Source organism: Phoenix dactylifera, chromosome 9 (genome assembly GCF_009389715.1).
Source record: "Phoenix dactylifera cultivar Barhee BC4 chromosome 9, palm_55x_up_171113_PBpolish2nd_filt_p, whole genome shotgun sequence".
NCBI lineage: Eukaryota > Viridiplantae > Streptophyta > Magnoliopsida > Arecales > Arecaceae > Phoenix > Phoenix dactylifera.
In genome coordinates this window covers 2,422,057-2,434,232 of record NC_052400.1, presented here as the reverse complement: position 1 = coordinate 2,434,232, position 12,176 = coordinate 2,422,057, and the positions used below count along the sequence as shown (strand labels likewise).

General features: G+C 38.9%; 1 protein-coding gene across 3 annotated transcripts; it reads left to right on the top strand.

Annotated features, from left to right (window-relative positions):
* The first annotated feature begins 2,875 nt into the window (after positions 1-2,875).
* Positions 2,876-10,999, top strand: LOC103713113 (protein ROLLING AND ERECT LEAF 2). Of its 3 annotated transcripts, none has more exons than XM_008799918.4 (6): positions 2,876-2,995; positions 4,165-4,326; positions 4,460-5,673; positions 5,820-6,028; positions 6,132-6,355; positions 10,084-10,999. In XM_008799918.4, exons 3-6 carry the CDS (start codon positions 4,560-4,562, stop codon positions 10,715-10,717), a joined length of 2,181 nt encoding a protein of 726 aa, XP_008798140.2. In that variant the 5' UTR covers positions 2,876-2,995; positions 4,165-4,326; positions 4,460-4,559; the 3' UTR covers positions 10,718-10,999. The 3 variants fall into 3 exon arrangements, with proteins under 3 accessions (XP_008798140.2, XP_038985734.1, XP_008798141.2); XM_039129806.1 differs by lacking the exon at positions 2,876-2,995 and adding an exon at positions 3,289-3,605; XM_008799919.4 differs by lacking the exon at positions 2,876-2,995 and adding an exon at positions 3,614-3,848.
* Positions 11,000-12,176: the final 1,177 nt, after the last annotated feature.

Genomic DNA, 12,176 nt, shown 5'->3' with positions numbered 1-12,176 from the left:
GAATGTTATGAACTTGGATTTGTTTTGAGGAGCTAGATTTGGTTATATGCTGAGATGTTAAACTATAGGATTAGTGGAAATTAACTAGATGCTTATACTTACTCTAGGCTCTTTACCACAGTGATAAGGTAAAGCAAAAATATGAGCTTTCAAGAATAATATTTGTCATCAGGTGGAAGGTCCGCCACCTTCACGTTTACATGTCTACATGGGGGTTTCTCCGTCAACTTCTATTCTTTCCGAAATAATGGAGGACTCTCGATCGTTCCCTACAATAAGGCATTATGGAAGGCAACTGTGCACCGGAGAGTGAAAGTTTTCATGCAGCCTTCATTAAAAAAATAGGTTCCATACTTGTGAAATCTTAACTAGAAAATGATGGCCTGCAAATCTTTGGGTGGGACTCCCACGAAATGACTTCCCACCTATATCTCCATTGCCCATCTGTCAAAGGAGTATGATTAGCTATCAACAGGTGCTTGAGTTGGGGAGGTTGGCCATCTTCCTTGAAGTTGTTATGGACCTCCTCGCATCTTCCTTGAACTTGCACCAGCTCTTGTTGGCGAGTGTGGATCGAAATTAAAGGAACTCAAAGAGTGTTTCTTATGGAAGTTGCTGTCAATCAATCTTGCACTACTGGAGGCATTGTCAAAACTTTATGGTCTCATCTTTGCACTGAAAAGAAAGTAGAACACCTTGCTTTATCAAAGAAGATGGAGCCTCTCCTTAAAATGGAAGGCAATTCAGACTCTTATCGCCTTGTTCCTTGTCATATCTTTTGTATTCTCTATTAATAAATCAGGGGAAAGGATTCCTTCCTGCAACTGCATGAAAAAGAATGCACGCGTCAGCATCCTAATTAATCAGCTCGCCAACCTTGGGATGGTCAAAAGGCTAAAACTAAAGCTCCTTTCCGCATTTTGAGATTGATCTGATCGCCGGTATCACTGTATATTTATCTCAATCCACAGGGCTCCTATTGACCGCCGTTGGCTTCTTTTAGAACCTGCAAACTGGGAAGTGACTAGAAGCGGCGAGATAATTTACTAATTTATCTCTTGCTTATTACTTCAGCTTTTTGGTAAGGGCGGTGCGGCAATTTGTGGCTTGATCCATCGATCCGACTTATGAACGGCCTGTTTTAAGCAAATTTGGATTTGGCATAAATAGATTTGAGTAATAAATAGTCAGCCAGTCCAAATCTGTTTATTAAATAGGTTGGTTTGGATATAAACTTTTGACATGTTTAACATGTTTTGACTCGTTTAATAATTAGATCGGATTATGAACCAATCTGTTTAACCTCTTTAATCCGATCCGCTTAATCCATTTAATTTGTTAAAAACTTTTCTAGCCCGTTCAACTTGTTTACATGACTTGACTTATTTAATAAATAGGTTATGTGGGTCGAATTAAGTTACTTGCTTAATAAATAGATTGGATTTAGATTTGAACTTTTGATCTATTTACTAAACAAGTCGAATTTGGGTTGATGAATTTTTGATCCAATCTGCATCCAACCCAACCTGTAGCCAATCCAATTGCCACCTCTACATTCTAGAAGCCTAGCCATCTTTATGTAGAAAATGGCTTATGGTAAACCTTCTTCATGTTTTTTTGAAGTTTTTAGCACATAAAACTACCTGGAGGAAGGGTCCATGCCTATCTTATTCAATTGGGTTTAAATGGGCCATTAAGCAAACAGTTAGAACAACCGCTCATATATAAAATTAGTGTAATTGACATCCATCATTCGGGAGCTCATCAACCGTGCGGGCAGCTTGTACAGTGTTATGACTCGTAATTTAGATCACGCTCAACTATTTTGATTTGCATGGGCCCTTAACATTGAAGTTAGCTTAGAGCAACATCTACCTGTCATTTAAAAAAAAGAAGAAAAATTCTTCGCCTAGCCAGGGAGATGGTTTAGTCGCTATATATTATTATTTTTTCTACACCAGGCTTGCACATAGATGGTTTAGCAAATGTCTGGACAAGCAATTGTTATTATATCCTACACAGCATACACCATATAGCAAATTATAATTATTTATTTCTATAGCAGTGCACCGAAACGAGTGCTTTATAAATAGAGCTCATAGAAATAAATGGTTGCGAGTTGGCAACATGCATAGCTATATGGTGCACACCATGCACGATATAATTTCTTCAAAACTAAGGCATCAAAATGAAACTTTTCATTTTAGATGGACCAAAAGAATCTTTATCTCTTTTGCTTTTCCAGCCCACCTATATTTCACTTTACCCTTTAGAAAATTCCCAATTTCCCCAAACCTTGAGGTTTTAACAGAAAAATACTAATACTATTTTGTTAACTTATACAAAACTCCTTTCTAAGCCCACAACACAAATATTTCAAAATATCTCGAAGATCTCCGCACAATTAAACTCCCTTTTTTTTACCGTTAAACTCCCTGCTGGCAAAATTACTAATTTACCCAAGTCCTAAGGAAGAGCCAAGGGGCATTTCTGGACGACCAGAAAAAGTTAGTTGGACAGCAACGTACACCAAGGTGACTTTAGACTTTTTCTTCCTAAAATAGGCATCGAGCGCCTCGATGCGTCCCCTGTTAGTCTTGTACACAGAAACAGTGTTGTGATTCCTGGCTGCACATACTGGACGGACGAGATCATAGCATGCGAAAAGAAGAATGATTACAACCGTCTGATGAGAGAATCTAAATAGGGTGGATTGGATTATAAGGCCTCACATGGAAAGACGTGAATCGGGCTGCTTTTGTAATTTTATTCAAGTTCAGGGGCAGAGGCTCTAGCAAGTGTCATACTCTCCGCTTCCGCCTCTCCTCTCACCCCCTCTCTTTATGTCGTCCTCTTTTTCGCTGGAATCCTTCTTTGAACTCATTTGACCGTTGCTCTCTCTCTCTCTCTCTCTCTCTCTCTCTCTCTTTCACAGTTTTCTCTCTTTTTGATCGAGCGTTCTTCTTGGCGTTTCTTGGCGTTTGAATGAATCCAGGTCAGTCTCACTGTTTTTTTTTTGTTGTTGATATATCAGAATTTCCGGTTTCAAAGTTTGAGAGCAGCAATGCCTTCATAAGAAAAAAAAAGGAAAAACCTTGGTTAGCTTTTTGTGCTTTTGAATTCCTTCATCTTTTACATTTTCTAGAGATGGGAACAGCTCGGTGGCTGTCAAAATCCAGTTCCATCAAATAGGGTTTTAACTGTTCATCTCTTGGGAACCTTTTCCATTTTTTATACCCTTACTTTGCATCATGAACTGTAGATTTCAGCATTCCAATGCTGGGAGCATATGGTTTTTAAAGTTTTGTCCTTTTTTTGTCTTTCTTCAATAATGAGATTCTATCTCCTTTAACTTTTCTTCGTATTATGCACAGGACTTCAGCAGCAGGTTGGTTTCTGATTCTCATGGGCTTAAAAATATCTTTTCTTTTCGAAAAAAAGAGGGTTCTTGATAGAATTGAATGCCAGTGCCTTTACGAAATAATGTCTCTATGAACATTTTTTTTCTTTTGATTTCTATCTTCTCTTGGTATTCCATAACCTGGGGGGGTTTGCTTTTCTTCTTCCCTGTGCTAGCCATCTCTTTTTGGTTTCTATTTCGAGAGGTATTAATATATGCCAACTTCATATGTCTGCTAGCTTTGTCTACTTCTGTAAAGATTTAGTCTTTTCTTACCGCATCATGAGTTGTTCTTCATAATGTGTTTTCTATGTCCTCACACATCAGGGGCTTCTTTTTTTTGTTCTTTCCCTTGAGAAATTCTTCTCTCCAAGAATTAGCCAAATTTTTTTTGGATGATTTGGTAAAGCATCTCTGTAATTGATCATTATTGTCTTCCATTTTTGAGGTATGATCATTACATCTTGTATAAGAACTTCTATATTTACTTAAATTCCATCTTATCCAAGCTTTACTTGTCGCACATAATCTGCGTATCACATTTATTTTCTCTCTCTTTTTTGGTTTCTCACTTGTATTTTGTTCATCATCTTCCTGTTTTATGATAACGCTCATGTAGCTCCCACTTTTCATCTCTTCAATTATTTCAGCATCCAATTATGCAGTTAAATCCATCTTTCAAGGAACTATTGTCATATTGATTTGTTATTGCTCATGTTTGAAAGCCCACAGACTTACCCTTCTGTTTGCTTGGCAATTTTCAGTCTCCACAAGGGCAGCTATTTGTGGTGGTTTGAGGTTCAGAAAAGTGTTATTTTGAGAAAGCTGCAGAAAAGGACCCAAAGGAGATGCGATCAATTCTTCAGAAAAAGTTTCCATCTGAAGTCTACTGTGAATAACTTTTGAATTGAGCAAAAAACCATAAGGTATTGTTTCAACTGAAGTTTGTGTTGTCACTTCCTAAGCATTGATGATAAATGCTATGGGGCAACTTTCATAGCCATTCTTGCTGCAGTAGCTGTGTGCAATTTTCTCTGATCCATGATATGTCTGAAACAGTATCAAATAATCCCATGAATTTGGTGGGATATCAGCATCTTTTCACATGTAATTCTGGTTTCGATTCAAGCCTGAAGAATTCATAGAGTATTTTGGAGAGATGGGGTGTTCTGCTTCAAGATTGGAAGATGAAGAAGCTGTCCAGATCTGCAAGGATAGAAGGAATTTGATCAAACAGGCCGTCGAGCAGCGAATCCGCTTTGCTTCTGGGCACATTGCTTACATCCAGTCACTGAAAAGAGTCTCGCAGGCTCTTCGTAATTATGTTGATGGAGATGAATATCATGACTTCTTCCCCGATCCATACACAACTCCTTTCACCCCTGTGAAAAGATCGAGCCCAGAAATCATAGGCATTTCATTGAAGTCCTCTTCACTGACACCAAACCAGTCAGAGAAGAGCGCCGTTCATGTGGCGAAATACTTGAGATCAGGTGGGAATCCATCAGTCTCGGTCGAGGAGTGGCCACAGTCACCAGAAACTGTGAGAGTTGGTTCTTATTACACTGCAGGCAACTATGGAGTTGATGGGTTTTTCACTACGCAGACTTCACCAGTGAACTCCTCATTCTTTTCCTCTTATGATACACCAAGCTACCCACCACCATCACCTCAAAATTCACAGTGGGACTTCTTTTGGAACCCTTTCTCATCACTGGATACATATGGATATCCCTACATGAGCAGTTTTGACAGGATAGCAAGCGACGATGAAAATGCAGGGCTAAGGCAGGTAAGAGAGGAAGAAGGCATTCCAGAATTGGAAGAAGAAGAGCTGGAAGAGGAAGAGGATGAAGGAGAAAAGGAGTTTATGGAGGCAGAAATAAAGGATGAGAAATCTAAAGTTGACTCAAACCCTGCTGGAGTGACTCCTAAAAGTGATGGTCTTCCTGAAGGCAAAATCGTATCTGATACAGTTCATGAAGTGAAGGAGCCACCGTCTAAGGGTGTCAATCATGTTGGAGTATCAGAAACGCGCAAAGCTGTAGAACTTGAGGAGACTAGGGAGAAGGATGTGGTGGGAAATAGAGCAGCTGCACAACAAGACACCCCTGGTTTTACAGTATATCTAAATCGAAGGCCAACGAGCATGTCAGAGATCATGAAAGACATGGAGAAGCAGTTTATGAGGATTTGTGAATCTGCTCACAAGGTTTCGGTGTTGCTGGAAGCAAGCAGAGCTCAATACTGTTCAAGTTCAAGCAAACTTGCTGGTACACTCAACGAGCCATTAACATCAATCTTTACCTTTTGTTAGTGATATTAACGAGATCACGAAGTCTCTTCAAAATTATTTCATGCATTCCCATCTATTTTTTGGCTTTAAAAACAAGTGATGTGTTTTGGGTTTGTGATGCAGTTAGAACATTGAAACCAGTTGCCTTGTTTTCTTCTGCATCATCGCATTCATCATCTTCCAGGTTCTTTCATGGTTCTTCCAGCTCAAGAGATGATGGGTATGACAGCAGCAGTGATCACTCAGAGGAATCTTGTACGACATCTGGAAGCCACCAGTCAACATTGGATAGGTTATACGCATGGGAAAAGAAATTATATGAGGAAGTGAAGGTAATTGTATTTTTCATGAACAAAACTGAGGTAAAAAACAAAGAGGCAAGTACATTTGTCAAATTTGTATGGCATATTAAGGTTCATGTCCTCCTATTGGCAGGCTGGTGAGCGTACGAGAATAGCATATGAGAAGAAATACCTGCAACTAAGGAACCAGGATGTGAATGGAGAGGAGCCTTCTTCTGTTTATAAGACAAGAGCAGCGATAAGAGATCTTCACACCCGGTTAGAGGTTTCTATACATTCAGTCGAGTCGGTGTCAAAAAGAATCGAAACTTTAAGAGATGAGGAGTTGCACCCACAGCTTATGGAGTTGATACGAGGGTACGTTTCTATATTCTTGCTTCATCTGTTGAGTGCGTAGTTTGGCAAAACTCGTACAATCAATTAAACCACACAACCTATAACTCATGCTGTTTAGACTGAAAATTAAATGGTAAACAAGATAGCATTTGCCATTTAACTTAAAACAATCAAGTATTACTTGGACTACAGTTTTTACTGAGCATAAACTTATCTTAAGCTTATGTAGAGCATATCACCGAAGTCTGATATGATGATCCAATATCATGCTGAAAAGAATGATGCTATGCATGTAGACAACAAATCAGTACGCTCTACATAAATTCACAATTAGGCATCAGTGATTACAATCCTATTCAGCAAAATAAGAAAAAAAAAATAACAAGGTGACCATGATTATCATGTCATAGAGTACAAGGATTATTCATTTGTCTTTGAGTTTGCGCTTAGTATTAAGGTTATCTTTATTACATCTTAAGTATCACGGCATACCAACTTAAATAAGTCTGTTAAGGTTGTTAGAAACCTTATTATATGATTCATTGTTTTAAACATGCACTTGAGATATTAGGGGAACTAGTCTTTCATGCTTTCTAGTAATCATGCTTTAGATTTTAAGTAGAATATATTCACTTCCATGAGTCTTTGGCTTCTATTCTTTTAAGAAAAGTTCACGGTATCCATGGAGTCACAAAGTAGCTTATTTTCTGATTTACGGAGCGCTTCCCTTTCCTGCCACATGCATTTACAGCCATATGTTATATAAAATATATGCTACAGTAAGATGACCATTGCCACAAAGGTTTGAATTGTTGAATCCTTCTCACCACTCATTCCTGAAAAAAAATTACCTCCTTATTTTGACACAAGCCATTTGAAATTCATGTTATCTTGCATGCTCCTCCTTTTCTTCTATGACCATCTTGATTCTGATCCAAACCTATTTACTTATTGCAAATGCGGCACTCTTTAAACGTAACAATCAAAGGAGCAAAGCAGAGTTCAAAAACACTCTCAAAAATTATTTGGGGTTAAAGATATTCTGCATTAGAAAAGTAGCAAGAGGTCATAGCAGTATAAAGATAAGCAGTTTTCATACAAGAACTTTTTTGGATCGAGATCTAAAATGATAAAACAAAATATTCAGGAAAGAATAGCAATAAATAATATCAACTTTGAGGTTTACGAGGATCCAGCAGTAAAGCTTAAAAGAAGATTAGAAAGATCTTTAAAATGTTATCTAGATGGGGGAATTATGGACCGACTTGTCTTACATTCACTACATGCACTGAAATCAAGGATAACATGAATGAGAATGACCAATATAATTAAAAGGCTTTGCCAGGAAAATTATTTTTTAAAGGAAAAATAAGGAGACTTTTAGATAGAATTAGAATAAAATTTTAAAAGAAAGATAGGGGAATTTTTTGATAGACTTGGATAACAGTCAATAGGCTGCTTTAGAAAAGAAACCACATAGAAAGGTGTTATGGCCTCTTCGAAACTAACGGGAGTATTGCAAGTCGTAGGAGGATGAGGGTTGGTTTAACTGACTCATTTATCAAATGAAATCCTGAACATATGAACGGAAGAACATAAGAATATCGAATGTGACTGGAGAGGATGTATGTAATGCCAGTAAAAGAATGAGTTGATTAAATTTTTGAATTTGCAAATAATTTGTGAGGCATGCCTTCAAGTTATATCCTATAGAAGAGAATGGTTGAGTTGAGTTGAGTTGACTGTATCTCAAGATGTTTAACCATCAAAGCTACAAGAGGTGAGACATTTAGTTGTTATAAAGAAAGATATTCTAAGATGGACCTAAGCTGCACACAGCAGCTCTGAGCATGTGGAAGTGAATGATGATAAAACTAGGAAGGACAAAGTTATGGACATTAGAGAAAACTTAGTGAATTACACTTGTAGGTAAAAAAAAAAGCTGCTTTATAAACTAGTTGGCAGGGTATCGTCATGATAAGCTGTCTACAGAACACATGATCTAGGCCCAAAATATTTCGGTCAGATATTTATAGGAGAGCAAGGTACTTCAATTAAGATTGAGTACAAAAATGACTTTAAATATGGAAGAGGAAAAATCTGAGACTCCATAATGCAAGAGACTGGCAGTATCTTGAATATCTAAATATATGAAACAAAAACTGATGTTAGAATGCTTGTTCTAGTGATGCCATGAAATTTAGGTGGCCCTCACAGTTAATTACAAATGTAGAGGCCTTCATTGTATGAAATAGTGCAGGTTAAATGAGCCAAGCTGCTGAGAATGGATGCCCAGAGCTCCATTTGCCTGTTGGAAAAATAGGTAGTGTGTAAGGCTAGCAGAGCATGTCCTATGAGAAGTTTGACTAAGTTAACAGAATCAGGATCATTTTGATTTGGAAAGTCAGGTTGTGCATTTTTATGCACAAAGCAAGTTAAGATTTCTTTTTTCTTTTGGATAATACATGCTTAAATATGTTCAAGAAATGTTTCTTTTCTGGTGACAGAAAAAAATCCATGGAATGGGATCTTGAAGCAACAATCAATCATTAGAAGAAAAAAAATGTGGTAGGCAATGATTGGACACAGATGAAATCTTGAACAGCTTTTGACACATGAGGTACTCGAAAACAATGATTCTCTCTACACAAGTGCTGGAGAGTTGAAACAATGCAATCTATGGAATGACTAAATTGGAAGATTGCTTTGAGAGTGTTGCATTTGAGAGCCACCCTTGGGAACAAACTAAGGTTGATCCATATTATAATTTCACAACTCTAAATTTCCTTAGCCAAAAAAAATGGAAAGGCTGCCACAAGACCTGGGCCAAACATGCTATGTTGCAAAGAAAGCACAAAAGAAAGTTAAGCAGATAATTCCAACCAACCACCAAGAAATGAGTATAATATCACTTTATTTTGCATACCAATGTTGTTTCATACTAATATCATCTTCGACCATCGACAGTGACCAGCTACCAAAACCTGATTCGTTCTCTAATCAAATTGAACTTCCAACCTTCTCAAAACATCAAGTGACATCAAAAAGGAGTTACTCATCTATGCTACAACTCTGGTGGGAGGACCAACTGGTGCAACAGATAACATAAGAATGAGTAATATTTTACATCTAGTGGATTCTTCAAAAGTTCTTTTAATTCAAAAACTGATCTGTATGCAGATTTCTAGATAACAGCAATCATGAAATGATGAATTCCATTTCTTTTTCCCCCTTTGTTTTGTACTCCATTCCATTACTTTTACTTCTTTTTTTTTTTTTTCGGTACACGACCACCTTACACTAAGATGAGTATAGCCAAGAAAATCAGAACCCATTCCATTACTTTAATACATGCTTTTAGAAAGCAGGCTGCAGAATAATAGTATATTGACTATTCTTTAATACATGCATGAAGTCCATATTCTGCTAATAATAAATTATAACTAAGTACTCAATAAAATATCAAATACGGAATGGCTAATCATTTGTTTCATCTATATCCATCTGCATGCTTGTTGTATAGACTTGGAGTCTTGGGAGTATAAACTGGCAGGAGATATGGTAGGCCCTGTACCTTGTAGGGTCTTAGAAGTACGGCAAATAATATCCGTCCAATTTGTGGATCCCCCATTGGATGGTCCAGATTGGTGGGCTCCAATCGACCATCCCGGCGTATTCTAGTGCCTTTTCATGCAAGTGCAAGTTAGCATGACTCCTTTGATATTTTTTAGTATTCTTTCATGGCGCAGGTTGGCGAGGATGTGGGGAACGATGGCGGAGTGCCATCGGATCCAGAAGCGCTTGATAGACGAGGCCAAGCTCATCATGGTATCCTCCTCCTCTTCCGCCGCCGCCAAGCCCTCGGAGGCAGCGAGAGCGGCCCGTTCCGCCGCCGCGCTCGAGGCGGAGCTCCAGAACTGGCGGTCCTGCCTGGAGGCCTGGATCGCGGCCCAGCGGGCGTACGCCCGCGCCCTGGCCGGCTGGGTCCTGCGGTGCGACGGGAGCGGCAGCGGGGAGTGCCGGTCGCCGCTCTCCCCGCGGCGATCGTCGTCGGGGGGCGCGGGGGCGCCGCCGGCCTTCGGGGTGTGCGTGCAGTGGTCGCGGTTGCTGGAGTCGCTAAGCGAGGCGCAGGTGGTGGACCGCCTGGATTTCTTCGCGGCAGGGATGAGATCGGTAAGTGGGGCGCAGCGGCGGAGCGGGGAGGGGAAGGAGGAGGAGGAGGGGGAGGGAGGCCCCTGGATGACGCCGGAGAAGGTGGCGGAGATCGCCGGTAGGGTGCTGTGCGCCGGGATGTCCGTCGCCATTAGCTCGCTGACGGAGTTCGCCGTTAGCTCGGCCAACGGGTACGAGGCGTTGGTCAAGCGTTGCGGGGAGGGAACGTAATTTGGTGGGGTTTTTCGGTGGTTGGTTTCGTGTGGTGGTCAGGATTGTAATTAATGATACCGGTGCTGACGAAAGTATGTTGTGGCTGTTTTCTTCTTTAACTTTTTTTTTTAGTTATTATTTTTTAGTGATCATAGATTAGCTCTAATTTTGGTCAGTGTTGAAGGTAATGTTTGGAAATTTTTTCAGTTAGAATTTGGGAGTATACTAGAAGTCTGTTGTCTCAATTGATTTCTTAATGAGAGCAATACCAGCATTATGGTAGGTTTAATTTACATCTAATCATTGTCTTTTTGTCTTTTGAGAACCCAGGAGTGGATTTCATGCAGCCATGCTACATTGGACCAACCAATTCATAGGTTTGAGAACAAATTAGTGCATGGATGGTATGCTCCATTTGGCATCCACACTTGCATTATTTATTAGTTCATCTTCCGAGCATGTTTATGGTGTTTGGGATCTCAGCGTACTAATTAAAATGGCTTAAATGCAAGACCGACCACCTTGATGCCCGCACAAGAACACTTGCTAATAAATTTTTTTTGAAGGAAATTCTTAATTTGCATCTATTATTTGCAAAAGTTTAATGCTTGATTTGGTTGGTAAACATTGGATCTGGTTTTCAGAAATCAATATTGCTAATGATCATCTATAGTTCACCCTAAATTTACCGATCTAACAATGGCAACTGCAAATTGGTGTGATCGCCATCTTCCATCGGTCATTGAATTAAAGGGTGATGCAATGGGTGATTTCTAGCAACAATTTCCTTTGAGAATTATTATCATGACTAAGGTGAAGAAAGTTAAGCCAGATATATATTGTTGATCCTTTTCTTATCAACTCAAGATTTTGGGGATCGATTGATTAGCTGACATGGTATCAAAGCTCCTATTTGCCCTTTATTTGATATCGTGATTCTTGTTTGTTAGTTATTTTTCCACCTGCATAGTCTAGGTTGCATGTGAATGAGAGTGTCAATTGATATACGCCATTGATCTTGTCACCTTCTTAGTCATTCTAATAAAAAGAAAAGCCAGGTTAGGATTATTGTAAAGAATACCTCTATCTACTTGGAGGGTTCCCATACTTTTTAAAGTGGATACTTAAACTATGTATTCTGGAAGAGTTTTGAGTTATTGCATTGAAATTTTCCTAGAAGAGATGACAAGTCTTTAAGGAGAAGGGAATCAAGAATTCTCATAACTAACATTTTGTTATGTCTTCTCATATAGTTGTCCATTCCCTTGTAAACACTATAATGCGAACTCTTAGAATTGTCCCGAGGATTGCTTGTAACCATGGAAGCAATGAGGGCAGGTGGAGTTTTTAGTTTTTCTAACATTTTTTGAAAAAAATTGCACTTTAAGATAGAGGAAAAGAATCATAATTTTACATGTAGTGATCATTTCATACTAAACTGCCATCTATTATTATTATACTATAATGTAATCCCACA

Bases quoted from the DNA above. Each gene is read 5' to 3' on its own strand.
- LOC103713113 (XM_008799918.4), top strand. From the start codon at position 4,560: ATGGGGTGTTCTGCTTCAAGATTGGAAGATGAAGAAGCTGTCCAGATC. The intron at 5,674-5,819 runs GTACACTCAACG...TTTGTGATGCAG, and splicing joins AAGTTCAAGCAAACTTGCTG to TTAGAACATTGAAACCAGTT. The intron at 6,356-10,083 runs GTACGTTTCTAT...TTCATGGCGCAG, and splicing joins CTTATGGAGTTGATACGAGG to GTTGGCGAGGATGTGGGGAA.